A 22859-nucleotide genomic window follows, 5' to 3' on the forward strand; every position below is an offset into this window, starting at 1 on the left:
GAAGAGATGCTTTTTCCCCTTTCTCTCTCCTTCCTTCCTTCCTTTTCTTCCTTCCTCTACTCTCATTTTCAAGACTTTGCCTGTATTGCTCTGCCTTAGTATGAGCCTGAAACCACTTCTTCCTAAAGACCTTTTTCTCCTGGTACTGTAATTTTTACAGTATCATTATAGAGTTTAGAGACAGTTTTATTGTAAGTAATAAATATTTCTTAAAAGAATTCCAGCATCCAGCAATTGTGTTTATTTAATGTCACTAGCACATCACAAAAGATCATAACCGTTAGAGGCTGAAAGCATTTCTAAATTAACATAAAATTTATAGCCCTCCATTAATTGAAAAAAGTAATAAAGAGACAACTAATGAGTACCAACTACATATTTCAAACACTTTCAGCATACTTAAATATTTCAAGATACACTTAAACCTATAAATCACATATAAATGAATGTGCCATGTACTTCATGCCTTTCTGCTAACACATACATGCTGCATCTGTAGTGGCACTGTTAAAACTCACACCTGCATAAATAACACCTTGCTGGTATTGTGAAAGATGCTAGAATTTATCTTCCACTGATGTGAAAGGTAATCATAATTTTTAAGGGTAAATTTATAGTTCCTCTAGCATAGTTTTCAGAGAAAATAAACCAAGTTCCTATTTCCTTGAGAGGTAATAAAATATATTCAGTATAGTTCCATATGAATAAATGCCAGAACCACTCTAAGAACCTAGTTTTAGGTATATTTCAGAGTATATCTCTGTCCTTGTAAAATTTGCATAGTTCTGCATTAGATACTAAAAAAAAGTGAAATAAGGAGTATAGTTTTTGGTTTTGTCTTGATTTTCATGTCTTTTTTTTTAATCTTTTGTTTTTGTTGTTGTTCTTGCTTCCTCTATCCACAATTTTTCTTGACTCTCATTTCCTTTTCTTCCCTTTCCAAAGCCATATACTAAAAATGCTGGTTTCAATAATTAGGCTGATTACTATCAAAACAATCTATTATGAGCAAGAATGACAAAGTCCAGGAAATTAAAAAAAAAAAAAAAAGACACTTGTACCAGTACTGCAGGTGGGGTTTCACAGCATTGGAGTAGAGGGGAAGAATCACCTCCCTCAGAGTGGTGGCCTTGCTCCTTTTCCTGCAGCTCAAGACACGGCTGGCTCTCTGAGCTGCACCCTGATGGGTCACGTCAAGCTTCTCATCCACCAGAATCCCCACATCCTTCTCAGGACTGCTCTCATTCAAGTTGGTTTTCTAACAACTTCCATTTCAAAGTAATAATCATTAACATTCTCAGCTAGGCAACTGCAAAGAGTGCTAAAAATCAAACCCTGATTTTCAGTCCTCGTTCAATGATTTATTCAGAGGACTAGAATACTTCTTTGTAATATATATCTGCTAGAGCTGTCACCATTTTAATTTTAGTGATCTAAAAATTATGTGTTGTTTTTCATTTTTAAAACTTATTGCTGCCTGTGGCTAATACATCTGTTAGCTAAGAAACCTCTTTTATATGAAACATAAATGGCTTTTTTTCTTTATTTCAATTTTTCCATCTCATAATTCTTTGTTAATTTCATAATTTTACCATCTTTGATTAGTCTTTTCTTCTGCCTCCTATTTCTTTTTCCCTTGCCTATACATCCTTTCCTGTACACCTTTAAGTTTTCACTTTGCAGCATGAGAAAATTCAGATATACACAACCAATTATGAAGTATGGTTATATTAATAATTCCACTCACATAAAATTGGGGTAGTTAAAGCATTTTATTTCTTGGAGTTTCTGTCCTCATGCTCATCACTGCATTGAGACTACGGTAAAGTAACATGCAAGTAATATCAGTTCTATTCAGATAACCACACGGGGTGATTTGATAGCCACAAGTGACAGTGATGAAGACAATGGATTGGGGAAAAATAGGAACAGAGTTAGCACTTGGTCCAGAGGAGGGGCAGCAAGCTGATCAGAGGGAAGGAACACCTCTCCTAAGAGCAAAAGCTGAGAGAATTGGGATTGCTCAGCCTGGAAAAGGGAAGACGTCAGGATGACCTAAGTGCATCCTTCCAGTATCTGAAGGGAACTTAGAGGAAAGATGGAGAGAAATTATTTACAAAAGTGTGTTGCAAAAGAAGAAAGGGAAATGGGTTCAAATTGAAGGAGACTAGATTTAGATTAGACCTTAGGGAAAAACCCTCTGCTGTGAGGGCTGTGAGGCACTGGAGCAGGCTGCCCAGAGAAACTGCCAATGCCTCATCCCTGCATGGGGCTGTGAGCCCCTGATCGAACTGAATGTGCCCATGGCACTGGGGCTGCAACTAAACGATCGAGGTCCCCTTCCAACCCAAACCATCCTAGGATTCATTTATAAAAGTGAAAAAAGGAAACATAGTTTTATATTACATCTTTAACTGAAAAATCATTACGTTTTTGCTGACTTGTGTACTTTATACACTTAAGAAGCCTGCTTTTATACTGGCATACAGATTTGTTTTGCTTCCCCAGGAGATTTAATGAAAAACAGGAGAATTTCTGAGCACTCAGTTTAAAGACATTTTTTGTCAAATAATAAAAAAATACTTACTGAAAATATGCAAGGCTTTTCTGCTTTCACTTTACACTAAATTTAAGTTGGAAAGGTTGTTTTGCCTCTTACACTGAGTGTGTTTAATTTCTAGGTAATTTTGGAAAATTATCACCTCAGATATCAGTAATACTGCCACCATGCCTCTATCCTGCTGTGTGCTGATCAGAGATTATGGCATTTTTCATTTCCTTCATCTGATAGTCAAATAAAAACTGCCATTCTATTAAAAATAATTGGAGCTGAACTTTTCTTAAAATATTTTTAGTTTCAAAACTAAAAATGGAAAATATTCTACCATTTTTTGATGGTACTCCACTCCAAAGAGATTAATCATCCACAATCACATGGGCAAAGTTAACTAAAACACTCATTATATGATTTTTCTGTAGCTATATCCTACAGTATCTTCAAATCTGAATATGTGGACAAGCTTCTGGCAATCCTTGCTTGTAGATTGACTTTATCAAGGTCAGAGGGCAAGCAACAGATGAATATTAAAAGGCAGGCAGCATAAGAAAGGCCGTCAATGATTCACGTGGGTAGTGGTACACACGCGTGTTTCATGCACACACATGGGAACACAAGGCATACACCAGAATGGAACAGACCCATAATCAGCTCTAGGAAGACAGAGACAGCTTAAACATGCTTCTGCTTCTCTAAATTGTTGTCATGAACGGCAATTAAGAAATAAAAAAATGGTAAATCTAAATTATCTCAGCTACCCATATAGTGACTGCTTCCATGTAGATTTTGCAAAGGGACAGAGAGATCTGAGAATAAGCACAGAAAGTAATCTAGGTATATGGATTATACGGACTCTTTTTTAGTAATTTGAAGTCAGTTTCATCCATTCTAGTAAACTGAAAAAAATATTTATGAAATAACATCTATAATATTTTGTTTGACAAATTTATGTAAGTGTAACACCGTGTTGCCTACAGCATAGCCTGCAGCCAAGGACAAAAAATGAAGCAACTGATCAATGTTTTCTATTCAAGACATTCTGATGGGGTTTTTTCAGAATTTATACAACCAATATAAACATAGTTATATTTGTAAATGCAAAGGAAAAAAACTTTTTGAAATTCTAACTTGGAAAATATCCTAAATATATTCATAAATTGTTATTCTAATAGCTTGAACAGTTCTTTTTTCCATCTCTTCAGATTGTCTTAAACTGTTTGCAAAATTATATGAAAGCAGACATAGCTTCAAAATAGTTTAGTTAACTAAATCACACTTTCATGACAGAGAGCAATAACTCACAGAGCCAAACCCAGAATTTAGTTTGACAAGAAATCAGTTTAGTTTTGTTTTGTGGTGCTACAACACTGCTACTCAGCCTACCCCTTTATTTTTTCATCTGTTTTTGGGAGGAAGTAAAGATTTCAAATAACTTCTAATTTCCTGGGATTAGGACTAAACCACTTAGTTCTATTGACTTGAATGTGATCCTTAATTTCCTGAATTGACTGCACACTGTGATGCATTGAAATACACAATACAAACCACTGGTTTGTCAATATAATGCATAAACTGAGTATCATGTTCTCAGCCCTGCTTTCAAAAAATCATAAGAATGGCCATTCTGGGTGAGATCAAAAGTTAACCCTAATGTCTCATTTCCAATAACATCAGACACACAAATATTAAAATAGGATGTTCAGATTCAGGATTTTTTTGGTACATTTTCCTGCCAGGCATTTACCCAATGAATTCACAAACCTCCATCAATTTTTTAATATTCACATCACGAGGTCCTCCCCAAGTTCTCCACAGAGTAACTAGAGATGATGCTGTCAGAGTAACACTTTTCCACAACTTTTAACAGCTCCTCTCCATCCCAGTGGCCACCCAGCACAGAACGGTCCTGCTGTGGCCTGAACAGCTGTCTCTCCTCTGCAGCTCATGTTCAGCTGCCTTCCCTACTATTTCCTGATGTCTTATTTTCCTGGACTCACCCTGGAATTCGTACTTCTAATCATCAGTAAATAAAAAGAGAAACTTGTATGCCCCCCACACACCTCTGATGTACAATTCCCGATCTTCACTGTCCTGCCCAGTCTCAGAAATTCTTTGCATACTTTGCTGCTCCACCCTCACGAGAATCAATACTTCTAGCACCATGCTTTGAGGGTTTAGAGCTTGCATGAGCATTCTGCTCTTCAACACCCTTTACAACAGACTATTTGTTTATTTAGCAGTTACTTCCCAGACGGCTGTTATTACCCAGCATACTGCGTGCATGTATGATGCACAACAAATACTGTGCTCAATAAGGAAATATTTCACAGAGAATGGATGTAAGATGGAGGCCATCTTACAACACCAACAAGCATAAAGCTGTGCAGGATGGTATTTTTCAAATAACATACATGCCCTCAAGGTTGACTTCCAGCTACTTTTGAAAACCCAGCCATTAACTCCTAACCTGACACTTGAATCTTTTAGATTGTGTGTATGAAAGTAACACCAAGTGTTAAAGCATACAAAAAACCCCATACAGAAGTGTGAAAAAAGTGTATAGAAATACTTCTAATCAGAGTTAATAGAGTGCACTACTAGGAAGAGAGAGGTTTTAATGACCAGTAAACTAAAAGCTATCAAGTAAGATTGCAGAAATGTTCTCTGTAATACAGAAAGATTATCTGATGTAAAAAAAATTATTTAGGAATACCTTTTGTGTGTGTGTAAATTCACACACTGTAAGCTTACTGAATATTCAGTATAACTCTACTAATAAAATTCAGTTAACTAGCAAAGAGTAATGTGAAATATTTATATGACTGGACTGCTTAGGTGGACTCCTCAGATCTTCTGTCAAAGAATAGCAGTAGTCTGCAGAATATTTTAGCCGAGCCTATACCTTTGAGAACCTGTGATTATACTGTACCCTATTATAAAATCTATACTTATTTTCATTTTTATTAAGGCAGTGGTTTAAGTATGTTCAGAATTTTTAAAAATGGGTAAGAATTATCTGGTGTTTTATTGTATTTTACATATGACTAAAGTTTCACCTGAACCTTAGGGTATCAGAAGTAATTTTTTTCACACACACCATGAATTCAAAATCCATTAATGCTTCCCTTCAGACTATGAAAACTATTTTTTCTATTTGTGCAGTAATAAATGCCCTTATCTGTCACTGAATTTTATTTTCTTGAAAGTAAATGTGTTAACCTTCAGCAAGCTCCAGGTTACAGGTTTATTAAACCTTAAAACAGAAGTATAAGAGTCCTTTGACAGTTCGACGAAACCTCAGATAACAATCCGTAACAGGATATTTATTTTTCCACAGTTCACATTAAGAACTGCAGACCATAACACTCCTGCTTAATATAAAAAGTGACACGAGAGTTTAGAGCGAGCATATTCCCCTGTCGCAGACATCTTTAGTGAAAATCCTTTCTTAGGATTTTTCCTGCTGAAGCTGAGAAGTTCCAGCAGCAAAATGTAAACAATGATTATCTGCTGCTGTGGAATGCAATGGGTTCATCTGTTGTTGGCCCATCTTGGGTGTTTATGATTAATGGCCAATCAAGGGCCAAGCTATCTCAGACAGAGTCTGAGAGAGCTGCCTTTTGTTATCATTCTTTTCTATTCTATTAGCCAGCTTCTGAGAGGAAACATTTCCTTCTATTTCTTTTTAGTATAGTTATAATGTAATACATATATATCATAAAATAATAAATCAAGCCTTCTGAACATGGAGTCAGCATTCTCATCTCTGGCCTCATCCAAGAACCCCTGTGAGCACCATCACATTCCCCCAAAGTTTTATGCCTGCCAGAGACTTTGTGTTGCCATATTCTTTGCCCCTTTTTTCCTGTCCAACTGGTCCTCCTTAGGTACCACAAAAGAGTGTGACCTTTCTTCAATTAGAACATAAGGATTTCCATAGTAGCATCCTGTAGATAGGATTTAATTTAAATAATTTTGCAAATAATTAAGTTTGAAAGTAAGAGCAAGATAACATAGACCTAAGCTTAAAAATCAACCCTCCTTCTCTATAGTTCACATTTTAATTAGTGAACCAGCAAAAAAAATTGTAAAAACCATCAGGAAATTCAAATGTAAATAATTTACATCCCTCTTGAGAAAAAATAAGTTTGGATGTTTATATACAGATAAGCCTATATCAATCAGTCTGACTAACAAACCCACAGGCAAATTGTTGGCATAATACATTTTTATTCTCAATTTACTACTGTAAAAAATGAACACATTTCTAATAGTGATGATCACGTTCTGGTAAATAAATAACAGCGTTAGAATATGTGACAAAAACTATTTAAAATGTGTCTTTCATTTTAAGTAGTTGTTTGTTCAGCCAATAAAACAAATATAGATATTTGTCTCCTCTGTTACTTCTATGTAGCACGACCAGAACCCGAAAGATGACTGATAAGAATTGTATATTCCTGAACACAATGAAGGAAATGAGAAAGCTCCACCTCTAAAAGATGGGAGAATGATTTGAAGATGATCAAGTCTATATTTTTAAATTTCTATCTTTACATATGCTTTCATCTACCTTTACTATTAAAGTATCATCTCAACTGAGAAGAATATGATAGCAATTTCATTTTATAAAAAGAATTGCTTATAATTTTTTGACTTGTGCCATCCCAGTATATGAGAAGAAAGATGTGTTAAAATTTGAACCAAAGTTAATATATATTAATTACTCTTGTATTTTTATTATACTTATTCCACTTTTAGTTTTTTGTTGATGTGGACAGAAATCTATTACCCATTTGCACATCCTTGCTGTTATAAAACTGAACCTTGAAGATAATAAGAAAAATAAACACAGTAATTAGAAATTTCTCTTTGGGAAAACATTTCTTGATGTTGCTCTACTGTATAAGTAGATGTCAATGAAGTGAGAGGAAAGTAAGATCTGTAACTACAACCAATTTATAGATAGTGATTTTACATCACAAAAATGCTGATTTCATGATTAGAGACACTAAAATATGTATCTGGGGTTTTTGGGGGTTTTGTTTGTAAGATGCCTTAAGCTCAAAACGTTTAAGATTTCACAGAAAGCTGCCCACAACTTGTGCTTCACTGAGTGTCCCAGTAAAACAATGCAGCTCCCACATTATTGATGGACACTGATGCCACAGACAGGGCATGCACCATGCTGCCTCAACAACAGATCATGGCACAAGCTCTGGTGCTCCAGGCTTTTCCAGAAAAGGCAGCCAAATTCAGATTATGATTAAGAGGTTTAGGATTGTGTGTCAACATTGACTTATATTTTGTGGTATTTCCACTACTTCTACATTGTCTTTGGCAATACCATTTATAATCTGCTTTTACTGGATTTCTTGATTTTCATGCCTTGATTGTACCTAGCAGTAGTAAAATATGTTTGCCAGGCATAGAAATGATACCTGCACCAGTGTTGTATCTTTTGGGTCAAAGTCTTGAAAATTTTTCTCCTTGTTGCTGCAGGACAAAAAAAAACCCTTATTCACATTTTTTATTAAAACATGTCCTTCCTTCTGCATCAGTGAAACATTTAATTCATCATTTAATCCCGTCTGGGATTCCAACCACACATTTAATATCCTGACTTATAAGAAAGAAGAGGAAATACTCTGCCATGTAAGACATTTATCACTACATATTCTATCTTATCTTCCTGTTTCTTTTTGATTATAATTCCTAAATGTGCTAGGTCTAATTTAGGCTAGATTTACATAAGTACATTCTGCTCTTGTACTTAATACATGGACTTGTATTTATTTCAGGGTGGAAGATTTGTACAAATAAAAGCAGGATTCCAAGCAGAGAATGCAATTTTTTATTGCACTCTTTACTCAGATAAGTCATCCCAATAATAGAAAGGAAGTAAGAATCACACATTTCATTATTTATACAGACTGTTGGTACTTTTTAGTAACTAAACTTTGTTCAAGTGGTTTGATATCTTTCTAATCACTGCTAAACAAACATATAAAATATTACTACTTAGCCTGAACTATAAATTTAACTCTGATTTAGCTGCTCCACTTGAGACAAACAAGCTGATGCATTAGCCTTCTTTTCTTTTTATGACTTTCTATTGATTATTTTCATGAAACCTGGTATACAAAATAAATTTCTTCCACCTTTTCCCCCCTCATTAAAAATAAGTCCAAACCAAAAACATTCTTCAAATGTCTGCTATTCAAGCTATGTATTTGGACAAATGTAAGTGTCAGAACTCTCTTACTTGATAAACCCTTAAGAATTCAAAATTATATTTATATAATAGTCTCTTGAAAAGATAATTTTCTATAAACACTAATGCCATGCTAGAATACACTCAGAAAGGAAAAAAAAAGCCTTTAATGGAAATTATATTAATTCCATTTTCATGAAAGCAAATATTTGAAAAAATTCTGAGATACTTGTTCCAGCCTATTTACACAGTGAATGATTAAGCTGTCTAGTAAATATTGCTCACTCAGCTTGAACACATGATTGTTTCAGAGAAAGTAAACCTTGGCAAACTGAATAGATACGTATATATACACATATCTATATATGTATATACACATTTTTGGCTAACCTATTACATTAATTTCAACTGTTGTTGCTGGCATATTTTTACAAGACTTTCTGAGGTGCAGTGTATTCACTTCTTTTTTCTATTGGAAACTCTACTAGTATTTTGCCATTAAATCTGAATGGCCAAACAAATATAAAAATGAGAAAAGAATTTTATCACATTCCTTCTTCATGAGAGATCATTTGTTAAAAAACAACCCCAAAATGTACAGACATATCTCAGAAATAAAATAAATAATTTAAGATCTGCATTCAGCCACCCAGAATCAATAAAGTAACCCGCACATTAATCAAGGGAGTCAATGTTTGCTGAGAACTGTTATTAAATTGGATTGTTTTAAACAATACCTTCCTACTTTTTACTGAAAGATATCTTTCCATGAGAGGTCCAGTACTATAAAATACCTAACAAAATATGTTTAACAGTGGCTTGACTGTTCATGCAAGCTGTTGTCTTATGTATCACAAATATGACAGCAGATTAGTCACCTTTCACTGTGACACAACAGATTTTATATTAATTACTGTACAGTCAAGTAAGCCTGCCCCATGCTTGCACTGACACTGATTTTTTTCCTCCCCATAAGGACTAGGAAAAGAGGTATACAACACAGGAGGTACACATACAAGATGAGATAAAAAGGTGATTTAGAGGAATGGTACTAGAAATATTTCAAATGAGTTTTCATTGTGCTCAGGACAGCAAATATATGAAATGCTCAAAACAGAGTAAGAATAAATCGGTTCATTCTTGCCTATGGCACTGAAAATGAAAGGGGACACAAGTTGTACAAAATACCCTCCAGCTCTCTCAAGTTGTGCTTTTCCATGAATGTTAAAAAGTGGGATAAAAAAGTCCAAGTAAAATTAACTCACAGCAAGATTAATTTGCTGACATTCTATGGGTAAGTTGTTGAATTATTCATGGAGCTGACAGGTTCATTCAAGAAGCTGACATTTCTGATTTCCAGTGCACCATAAGGATATGAGGAAATAGTCACCTATATAAATAAGAATTTGTGCAGACTCGTATACATGTCCATGCGCAGACATCTAGTTTCTAACACTCATTTAAGCTGAAGACTTTCTAAGTATTATTTCAAATAATTTAAAAGTCAAAATTTCAAAAGAATCATAAATCGGTGCAGAAAATATTCCTGAGGAATACACAGCCATTTCATTGAAATCTTCAATAAAATTTGTTACAAGGTTGATATGTAGCGTTTGAGATTAAGAAACAGTAAGAGAGATGTCATGTATCTATTAAAACAAAATGCCAGAAATCATAAGGACTAATAAGCTATGCATAAAACACTTATCTGGAACATGATCTACATTAGAGATAATTTGAGCCTTGGTCTGTCATATCTTGACTTAGTCTCATGATCACTAAAAGTTAATTATATTGCCTCCTCTGGACTGGAACTTTGTCAGTTCAGATTGACAAAGCAAAAAAAACCAACAACAAAACAAAAACACAAACAAAGAAAAAAAAAAAAAACCAAGCAAAAAGAAAACAAGAGTTTTCTCTCATTCATTCCAAAACAGAACATCATGTTCTTGAAAGAAAAAATGCTGATGGTTCTAGAGAAATAATTTTCTACCTAGGTGATAAGATAAAAAAGTTTTAAAAATTAGATAATTTTCAGTTTTTAAAAAATTATTGACAATAAGTTATTGCCATTGAAGTAAATTTAACCTGCAGATGTGACAGAATATATTTATTAAATATACATCAACTGCTTCTATTCATATTTACTCAAAACCTAATAACAAACTGCTGCCTTTGTCAGATGGAAGAGGTTTTCTGTTTGCCAGATGACAAAATTATTTTTTACATATGTACAATTACAAAACTTTATAACTTTGAAATGCCAACCTGCTACAAATTGGACACGTCTCAAAGATAGTCTAAGAAAAGGAAAAGACCCTTGCCCTAGTGCTACTTGCAATGGTATTAATTATTATGTGAAAGTGCTATCTTCATCACATAGTTCAGCAGAACTAACGGAACTGGTAACCAATATCTGACCATCAAATAAAGACTTATGGGTGGCCTAAGAACATTAGAAACTTAACTACTCATATCACGGTCATGCTTGTTGAGAAATGGATAATTTCTATTACAGTATAGCTTCACAAATAGATTTTTTTTCCTCAGTATGCCAAGACAGTTTGGTCTACATCTAGATAAAAGCATTGAACAGAACTGATTTGGTTCTGTACTGCTAAAAACTTAGGCATCAAATTATAACTCTAATGTAGAAATTGTACTTTTAAAAAAATCATGAGTGTTTTCTCCATATTGGATATTAAGATCAGAAGCATGTGTGTGTCCCAACACACAGACTTAAATATTAGGAAGATTTCCACATTCTTGCATATTAACCAAAACCCAGGAAAATAGTGTTTACTGAAAGTTTCCAATTATAAAACTGAAACTTGTAAAGGAATATAGGGATAATCTGTTACGATACAAACGGGGGGAGGCAGAATTAATGTTTGCAAATTTCTGCCTTAATATATATTCTGTCACATAAGAAATAAATCATGTTTACTTGGCTTTTAAACATGGCATTAGGAGTTAAACATGGAATAGGTGGAATTCATAGTTGCTATCCATACAAAGTGGATCCAGAGCCAGGCAGCCAGCAAAGAGAGTATGGTCAGCATGAAGCACAAGCATTCCAGCCAGGAAACTCAAACTGCTCTTTACACTCTGCCTATGTCTGAAGATAAAGCGTTCCTCAAAGTTCCTGGAGAAATAAACTGTCTCTACCCAGATAACTTGTCTGGCCCCTGACCTTAAAAGTAATTCCCATGGTAGGACTGGCAAGAGGAGTTTTACATGGATCAATACAGACAACATTGTGTCACAACAGCAGTCAAAACTGACTGCAACACTGCAGCTACAGCAAGAGAAAACGTCTGAAGCTGGTGGCTGCATTCTTACAGGGGGTCAAAAAATGTCTTTTCATATATGGATTCCTAGGGGTAATCAGAAAATGAAGACACACAAAACCAGATGTACAACCAAAACCAGTACAATAACTTGGTGCCATGTGGCTGTTACAGGACACAAAAAGAGATTGAAGAGCTACATGAGCATTTTCTCTAACAGTACCATTTTTTTTTAGCTTTAGTAAACTCCAGACACCGATGTCATGTAATCAGCAAAGGTAAAACATAATATTAGATGTGTCAATATCAATGCCAATTGTGCACATATGAGAAAATGTATCAAAGAGGTGTTATTAAATGCTTCCTCCACCAAGAGCTGGACCTACACTTCTGTGCCGATTGCTCCATGTTATTTCACAATGTCACATCCCAACAAAAAGAGGGGAATGCTTTGAATTCCCCTTTTTAAAGCTAACTTGAAATACATGCAGAAAACTTTCAGGCATGTATTGCTACACTGGTATTTGGTTAGTAACAAAAATATATAGTAAGTCTCTTTTAAAAAGTAATTAAACAGATTGACAGAGTGTCAATATGTCTTATTCATTAACAGCTATATCAAGAATAAATTATATAAAACTATAATTCTGCTGAGGTTAAAAAACTTAAAGAGGATGCAAAGTAAAGGCTGTATTGGAGAATAATGATAAAGTGATTGGATCTTAAAAAAAAAAAAATCAGCTAATTACTTTTGCTGTAGTCCATGTAAATACAGGTTGACAAGAATGCAGGCACAGTAAAAAAATATTTCTTTCTTCATAAGCCTTTAAAATTCACATATACTACATATATGAAATAACCAGAATGTTCTAAACCCAAAACCATTAATATTTTACCCCTTCGCTCTGGTACCAAGTCATGACTTGAGTATCTATCCCTCCTGAAATCCCTAGTATAGTAACTGTATAGACAGGTAAAGAGCGACTAACAGCTCTCTGAGCTTCATTAAACTCATACAAGATAGACTAAGTGAGAGGTAATTACATCCTGATGGAAAGTGAAAGACAGACAATTCCTTGGGGGAGCCTGTGAACCATGCCAAGGTTAGTGCAAGGAAAGGAAACCATAAGTGTTCCATGAAACCCAAGTCCCCTAAGGCTATTATTTTATATACTGAAAAAATTAACAGATTTTAGTTCCTGGCTTGATTTTTACAAGATATTTTGCATGTCTCCTTTGAAAATCAGACCTTAAAGATTATCCAGTTTAACCATCTCCCCAGTACCACCACAACCACCCCTGAACCATACAGATACCCTTTGAACACTTCCAGAGATGATAACATCACACCTTGCCTGGGCAACTTATTTCAATGTCTAACTACTTTTTAATTAAGAAAGAAATTAATATGTAATCTGAACCTCCCCTGGCACAGCTTAAGGCCATTTCTTCTCATTTGCTCATTTGAGACATGGCAGAAGAAAACAACCCCGATCTCACTACATCCTCCTTTCAGGCAGTTGTAGAGTGATGAGGTCTCCCCTCAGCCTCTTCTTCTCCAGGATAAACACGCCCTGCTCCCTCAGCCATTCTCACAAGACATTTTCCAGACCATTTGCCATTCTGTTCCTGTCTACAGACATGCACCTCAATGTCCTTTTGGAAGTGAGGGGCCCAAAAGTGAGCACAGTACTTGAGGTGTGGCCTCACCAGGGCCCAGTGCAGGGGCATAACCCTGTCCCAGGCCCTGCTGGCCACACTGCTCTTGATACAGGCCAAGATGCCATTGGCCTCCTTGGCCACATCTTTCTAAAAAGATAATTGAACAGTGAGGTAACAAAGCTCAACTAGATATTATAGGACACTAAGATTAAGCTACCAGTGGGAAAGCATCTTTCAAAAATTATTACTACATCTGTGACCCCTCCTGCTAATATTCCTGCTACACAGATATTAATTACTTTTTGTTTTGCTCATCTGATACATATTATATATCAGGGGAATTATTTATAACTTTCAAGGTAATTTCAATTATTTGTTACCTTTCAAGTTTATTTACCTTAGACACCAGAAGAAGAGATTGTATCCCTGAACATTTCTCTATTTTTCCTAGTCACATTACATAATCTGATAAAAGGAGACTTGCACACCTTGCCAGTACTATATTTTTATATGATTGCAAAGAAACTTTTTTTTTTACTATTATTACTTATTTGATAAGCTATTCAACATTTATCCATAGGAAAAATTCATATAAGTTGCCTATCTTACTTTGAGATGAATGCTTTACACAAGACCCTTTTTTACATTCTGAGTATAAAAAGAACATGGGATGACTGCTCAGATTCAGAATGTGACTCTTATGTGCAAGGTCAGTATATTCAAGAAAACTTTTCCAGCTGGAAACTTGACCGCAGCAAGGTTTTTATTATGCCAAACTGTCAGTGGCTGTAGCTTTACACTTAAAAATAGAAAAGGCAACAGCTAATACAAATTAACAGTGTTGCAATCATCAGATAGCAACGACAAACCATGACCTGGCTTTTCATGACCCCTTGAAATGCGGCAATTACTATTGTCTTCATAGAAAGCTCAACACTGACTTATGCTAAAACAGGAAATATTTTTAAATAATGTCAAAATGTCAAAGCAGTCCAATTTCAGCAATTACTTTTATCATGAATATATTCCTCTTTTGAGCAAACACTTGAGGTTTCTAGCTGCACCTCTGATTTCCTATCACACTCCAGTTAAACAAATAAAATTTCTTCTTTTTTATCTATCTGTACATACATACATGTACATGGAAGAAATATCTTTGTATTTCAACGTCATTGCCTTTTTATATACACAAACTTTAGGTTTATAAACTAAATTATTTTACTGTCAAAAACCTACACCTAAGAATGTGACTCTTTCAGACTTCATACAAATTTCTCACTCTTGCTCAAAAGTGCATGTGAGGACATGAGTGTGAAGATGTTGTTCAACTTTTAACATGACACTTCTAGCACACAGAGATTCCAATGTGAATACCAGCTACCTGCTATTCCATGAGTCTGCAGAAGTAAATTAAGTCTTCATCACATAATTTTAGAAATGTATTTTAATATGATCAAGGAGAAAGTGTTTTATTATAAGTGCTGCAATGATCTGTTTGTTTTCTGCACTAGAATCCTGCACTGATTTAGTAATTCATCATGAATTTTTAACTTTCCAACAAACTTTGACATGCAGGAAAGCAAAATATTTCAGAATTTATCTTTTTGTTTTGTTTTAAAAACTGCTTCATCAAATTTGAAAAGATTTAAACTTGATAGTGTTAAAATAGGTTGTAGTGTGGATGGTCAAAAAATCCCTAGATATGGAAACAGTATTTTCAAATATTCTATTGGAATGCAATCTTCTGTACAGAGAAAAATTCTGTGCTTTTTAAAAGCTATATTTTAAAATTGCTTAAAGAGTTATGCCTAAATGTTTTCCAGTACAAATGAATAATTATTCAAATAGGCAAAAACATATATGGTTATCCTATTTTAAAAACACATTGTGCTGAAAAATAGAAAAAACAGAGCAAAAAAAGCCCCCTCTGAAAAAAGGTAACCTTCCAAAAGATTATCACAAACTTTTCTGTACGTGAACATTAAAATCATACAGTTGTCAAAATATTAATTCAACATGTTCACCCACTAGTGGAAACTTAGAAGAATAAATGTATTTGCACAATACGTCCCACCAGAAAACAGTTTCAGATCATCTAATGCATCACAGATCGCCAACAGATATAGAACGATTTTAGACACAGGTTTTATGCTGGTTTTGCTGGCTGATCTTCTATTTCTGATAAACTAATGAAGAAATGTGCTGCGACACAGGAATTGGAATTTTATAACTAAATACACTAAAATATAGATTATGAAGGTTAAAATCAAGAGAGGAAGACTGCACTGGTCCTAGCAGAAACACTGCTACTTTAAACTGTGTAGAAGTTCTCTCTTTTCTTTTGATGTACAAGAAGTCACTACTCTGCTGCCAGCTAGTGCACACTCCTACCACAGCTTCCACTGAATGTAGATGTTCTTTCAAGTGTACACCTGAAATGCTTTGCTGATATTAAAGATTCCAGACAGAGACTGACTCATTAAAGCATGAGACTTTTAGACTCGCCTATCCTCCCACCAACACCAAAACAGCTACTCTAAGTTCTGGGAGAAACACAGTCCAAATTTCCAGTAAACTTAAAAAAATACAAAGAACAAAAGATAAGAAAAACCATGCATTGACATGACTAACCCAGTTCCCTCCTAAGAGAGATACTATACATAACAAATACAGTAAACTGCTCTTGCTTGTTATTTAGTGATGACAAGAAATTAAAAGATGCTTGGGGCAGTCATCATGATACTTTTCATCTGGGCAAACAAAAAAGTCTAAGATCCAGATATAATTTCAGAAAATATGTTTTTTAACCAAAAACATCAGAAAAAGAGGGCACCAGTCCACTCATTGCAGAATATATATAAAAAGTTTGACTATCTGAACCAGCATTCAAATAAGCATATGCGTTTTTTCCTCCAAAATTATTAGATTTTTATATAACATGCTAAAGGAAAAAGAAAAAAGCCTAGAAGCTAGTACTTGAAGAAATGAGGTACATAAAGTTACTGTAATACTTACCACTGTGAAATTCATAACCTTCAAAATCCATATTGTCATTGCTAAATTAACAATCATGGTAACCAACAGCAGAAGGACAAAGAAGTATAAGCACCTCTTTCGCCATCCATAAATCCCCACTGGGTAAAACTGAGGATGCTCAGTCCTTGGAAGGCTGTTCTGTTGTGTTGCTAATATATACTGCTCTCGTGTCATCTGTAAAAGAGAGATGGAAGCATAAGTACGGAGATGAGAGCTCTGTTTTTCACATGCAACGTTACATTACAATTGTCTCAGAAGGTATAGAAAATCAGTTTCTATGGGCACAGAAGAGACACATTCATCCAGCATTAACCACATCAATGTTATTTGTACTAGGCATCTAGCATGAATTTGGTGGATTTTATGACTTTAATGTAAACCTTTGGTTTCTGTTTCAAATTGGATTTGCATTTCAAATTTATCAACAAAAAACTATTAAAATATAAAAGTAATCTATAAATGTATTTTACACTTTAATTCTGAATATTATTTTATTGTCCTTTATGAGATCATTCAGCAAAATTTGGGTCTGGAGAAAGAGTCATGTATCTTTTCTTTTGTACTGGTTTTGGCTGAGATAACACCAATTTTCTTCATAAAACTTGTAGCCAGTACACTCTTGCACTAACAAAAGAAAAATCTCACCTTTCTAAATACATCTTTCATAAATGAAGTTTTCAGTCTTTTATTGTACTTAGCAAATTAAATTAACAATTGATGCTATTATACATGCCTTCTTATTTTACAAAAAAGAAAAAAGACAAAAGCTACATTTTGCCCTTCAAGAGATGGATACAGTTATAATCTGTTGAATTCCCGAACTAGTTTAAATTCTTCTCACACACCAACAAGCAGTAACTATTTGCAAACTGCTTAAAGAACTTTCAATTATTACTTCCTTTAAAAAAAGGTGTTTGTGCCATTTAATAAAAAACTGTTTAATTTTTTTCCTTCACAGCTTTTTTTTACAGAGATTTATATTCATATTCAGCTGTCACACTGCCTTTAGACGGGAAGGTATTAAATTTTCTCTTTGACTTAAAAATTAAATTAAAGCATTCTCATTCTGTTTATGTAAGAGTTCTTTCTGTAATATTCCCATTAGAAATGTTGTTTTAATAGGCTTTGTGCTCAGGAGGAATAAGACAATACAAAACAAAATGAAAAAATCCAAAACAAACAAACAAAAACTCATTAAACTTATAAACCAGATAAAAATCAAATTTGAGGTTTTAAGTTGCCTTTCTTTTGACTAAAAAAAAAGTGAAAGTACACAAAAATGAGTCAGTTGATCCAATGAGAAATAAAAACCAGATTACATTCATTTGAAGGATCAAAGAAATGTTGATTTTATAAGATTTTTAAAATGTGAAGCTCAAAAATATTCATGTAATTATCTGTGTTGCTGGGTATTTATCCAAATCAACCCTCTTTAGGTTTTACCATTCTTCTAGTGAATGAGATATTAATGGAATAAATTAACTCACAGTGAATAATTAGAGACATAAGTCATAGAACACACTATATATACTGTCACATATTGTGACAGTATATATATCACTGAAATAATTCAAGACAGAAATAAAGAATTTAATAAGCAGGTTTTAAGTAATTTAGCAAATAGGCATTTTGTCATTTTTATTTTTTTCAATCATGATTTCTCTTTGCCCTCAATTTCAATTAAATGCAATGCTTCACAGTTTATTTATGTAGTGAATTTTACAAACAAAATTTCTCTCAAAGACATTTCTCAATCCTCCCAAAGCAAAGTATGGCCAGGTTTTACGACTTTGCATCATCCTCTTATCATACGCTGGCAGTTTTCATCCTAATTGCGTTAAAATGCCTTATAAATCTAGAAACTGTGTACACAAATCAGCTAATCAACTTTCTCCTTATAATGAGTTTCTACACATTATTTAGCCAGTCATTGTAAAAAAAATTCGATGTATAATTAAATTTTGAGATTTAAATGGATTAATTTTACACCATTTCCATTTTCTTGATTTAACTTTATATATTACCTATGAAAAAATTATGTTTGTTAGAAACAGCTGAAAAGCCAACTTTCAGACCATGACAATGTCAGAAGTAGCACTGGTCCTAAAACTATGAATACAGCCCCATGGAACAGGGAGCGTTTTTTGCAACATAACCATTAAATGCAATGACATTTTATTCCATCAGCACAGCCAGGCATCCCTCAGTTCCCCCTGTGCACTGTGTGGGCCCTGGTGAAGGCAGAGGAGAAGCCCAGGGAGAGCCCAGGGAGAGCCCAGGGAGAGCCCAGGGAGAGCCCATGCAGAGCCCATGCAGAGCCCATGCAGAGCCCATGCAGAGCCCACGCAGAGCCCAGGCAGAGCCCATGGGAGCCCAGGCAGAGCCCACGCAGAGCCCACGCCTCTCGGGACCTTGAACCCTTGGAAGGGGCCCTACCTCCTGCTGAACCTGTCACCTGGAGCATAACACTACGCCTAGGCACTCCCTGTGCATTATTCCCTTAATTCATAGAAAGAATGAAAACATAAAGGTACTTGAAAATATAAATTCACAGTATGACAGCATCTACACTCAATCTTCATTTGGGTTGATAATGAATTGGATGAGCTGTAGAGATTCAGATACAGAAAAATCATAGCCAGCAAGGAAGATTCATCATACCATCATTTAGAGGGAAAAAAAAATAATAAAAGCAATCTGGTCATGACTAGCCATAGCTCAAAACATCACAGAGATTATTTACCTGAACCAGCTATCTCTCCCCACTCACTCTGAAAGTAACACAACCTCTTGGCCCACAGGTAATGCTTTGGAGAACTCTCTTTTTGTGTGACACTACAGCAGGCCATTCATTTTGCTTCCCCTCGCACAGTATGTTGCACCAAGCTTACAGCAGAAAATAATGTTACTGGTTTCTTTATAGACTTTTGTTGAAAGCTTACCCTACATACATCACACAGAGCAGGAAGAGCTATAAAATTCATAGCACTTCTTTTGTAGTAAATACACAAATGTTACATCCCAGCCTTGGCTTTAAAATCAAGACTTGGGATGAAATCAAGAAACTCATTATAAAAACAAATATGAAGATGGCAAGCAAGAGAGCTGTATTGTTTGAAAAAGCCTGATGCATAAACAAATGAATTTTCTTAGAAAGCATTTAAAATGCCAAGTACCTATGCAAGAAGCTCTTGGTGTCTCTTCTAGTATGTGCTGAAGCAGATGGATTGCTCCTTCTCTTTTACAAGAGTTTGGTAATCTAGAATACTTCCAAAATTAACAGAAAAATATTGTATTATCTTGATTTGGTTGAGATTATATCAAGACTGGGATTTACAAGGTAGTAGAGGTACATTGCTAGAGAATTAACTATTGCAGAGAGAGAGAAGTTTCCTCTGAAATTTTTATACAGGCTACACCTGAACCCTGCTAAGTCTTCTCCTTTTGTCATGGAATCACAGAATGGAGTTCAAAGAGGTGATCCAGTGCAACCCAAGGATGGAGACTAAACAAACTGTGCCTCACAACAAAAGAATTATTTATCATAGACTACTTTTGTCATGAAGGTGTCAAATCAGAGGGTTTTCAAGATTCTGATCTGAGGGTTTGATGCTTTTTTGTTCTGTTGTGGATTTTTCTTCTTGTAACTTTTAGACTTGAAGGTAGAATTGCGCACAACACTCCAAAACTGCATTTTCTAATGAAGACATCTGGAAATGCCTTTGCACCCTTGAAAATTTAAAGTAAAAAACACAACCAAATAATTTCACTACCAAGCTGTACATAAAGTCAGTTGATTACATAATTTATGTGATTTGAAGTTTAATAATTCAGAAGAATCTGCTTTTTTCTTGGCCACAAAGTACAGCTTAGTCATTGTTGTCAATGAGGCTTAAGTCAGTATGTTTTTACTGACAATTTGCTGGGTTTTATGTTGACAATTAGAATTTAATTTTTCCTAACTCAATACAGTTAGATTACTACAGAGACTTCATTATAGCCACAGGCAGGACAGCAGCTGAGGTACAGAATTTTCTCCCTGTGATGCCTGTACTTACTAAACACTTGCTGAAACAGTTGCCTATAAAAGGACAATACATGTTTGCATCTTGGAAATTTTCTCTCCAATAAAATTATCATTTCACAAAAATTAATATCAGTCACCTGATACAAACTATTACCATTATTACTTAGTGTGAGCATTTATGGCTGCTCTGTTCAACATGTTTAATTGTAATGTTCTCTGCACAATGAAGTTCACAGCATGTTAAAAGAATAAATAATCATGTAATGAATAGAATAATACTTTTTACCACTGTTCTGTGACTTGAAATATTTCTAAATAATAATAATTGCTAAAATGAATTTTTAAGGAATCTGGATTCAAATCCAGCTCAGGCTTCATTTTTTTCAAAAAATATGCCTTTCTAAGCTACATTTTCAAAACCAAACCTAATTTCAGTACATTTTTAGTGTATTTTTAAAAGAAGTTTTTGCTTTAAGAACTAAATCATTATTTCAGTTTTTCATTATTTAGCTTTATAGTCATCTAACTTTGCATGTGGTGTTTGAGAATAACTTTTTGAGGAGTTCTATCTAGCTACACTGACTATTAGGGATAACCTTAATCAAACTAGTGGGATCACTGCAGTCTAGTAACAGCAACACAGGATTCCATACAGCCGAGTTGTTTTAGAGAAAAGCAGATGCCTAAGGAGACAGACTGCTGAAAGAGACTGCAGCATTCTGCCCCGCCACCTGCGATAGGTCTCTGGAACTTATCTCAAACACTCCTTCTGCTAGACAAAGAGATGAATTTTGTCTTACTGAATAAATTCTAAGAGACTAATAAAATAGCAGCAAAGTCAGGAAAACTACAGCAAACCACTGGATACCAGTTTAAAAACCCACCGCTTTTCTTTTAAACCTGGTGGGCTCTCATCCCTGTTGCTCTGCATATCACAGTAAGGCAGAGAGCATTCACAAGTGCTAGGACCAGAGCCTTACATCTGCTCAGCTCCTTCTCTTAAGGCCTGTGAGAAGATAACATGAATAATGTCTTTGCTAAGGATATTTCATGAGGAGAAAACTCGGCAATCACATCAGTGGAAGATGACAGGACCAATACTTCTGTAGCTTCACAAAAACTGGAGCTAATTTTCCTCTGTGAATTACACATTTTGTTACATCAGTTTCAGTAGATGGTGGCAAAAGCGTAATCTTCAAGGGTCAGGAAAGATGTTTTAAGAGTTGCAGATTCACCAAACTCAGCTGGACTGGAAGTAGAGGTGGAATGAACACTTTAAGAGGAAATACCTTCATTAAATAGTTAATTTCTGCCTGTAGTTTGGAGTCTCAATTTCTTGTAGGGTAATCATGTAGTCCACAAGGAAAGAAGAGGAAAGATAGGAAATATGAACGAAAACCTGAATTTCTAGAAAGATGGAAAATAAGCTTTTAAATACTCTTCCTTTTCCTCTTATTTTCACATAAGTGTAGCACAACTCCATTGTATGGCTAGAAAACCACTACTTATAGATCTGAATCCACATACTTGCCTCTTCCAGCCTAAAATACATAACTCTGTAAATTCATATGAAAAATAACATGGACCAGATATCAGAGTACAGAAAAAGCTGCATTGAGTAAGTGCTGTGATATGAAGAACAGGAAATGTTCTTAAAAAGAGACTGATTACATTTTGGGTTTTACTTTTATTGGTTGAGCTTCTTCAGTAATGTACACAGGCACAGCTACACTGATTTTTGTATCAGTTTTACCTTAATGTGAAGTTAATGTCCTCATACTCAATATTAATAGATTCTCCATCTCGTCAGGATATTTTTTAATCAATAGTAATCACAATCATATAGATAAGTAATCATAATTATATCGATATGCAAACTAAAGGTGTTGCTGGTGTTACAGTAACAAGCATGAATCAAATCTTACTACCATCCAAAGCTCTAAAAGTATAAGCTATATTTTGCCTGTCTGCCTGATAAGAGTACAGGCAGAAAAGAGCTGAATTCATCTTAATAAAAGACGATGGAATTCACCACGAGAATTAGATTTAAAAATACATATAGGTGTGTAAATA

At 34.7% G+C, this 22859-nt stretch overlaps 1 protein-coding gene across 1 annotated transcript in view; it reads right to left on the bottom strand.

The window, feature by feature from the left end:
• SGCZ (sarcoglycan zeta) overlaps positions 1 to 22859 on the bottom strand; it is a 374092-nt gene that overhangs the window by 144345 nt on the left and 206888 nt on the right. Inside the window, exon 3 of the mRNA XM_058025112.1 lies at positions 16739 to 16933. Coding sequence (XP_057881095.1) covers positions 16739 to 16933 — 195 coding nt within the window. The remainder of the gene's footprint in view (positions 1 to 16738; positions 16934 to 22859) is intronic.

This window comes from Melospiza georgiana, chromosome 5 (genome assembly GCF_028018845.1).
Source record: "Melospiza georgiana isolate bMelGeo1 chromosome 5, bMelGeo1.pri, whole genome shotgun sequence".
NCBI lineage: Eukaryota > Metazoa > Chordata > Aves > Passeriformes > Passerellidae > Melospiza > Melospiza georgiana.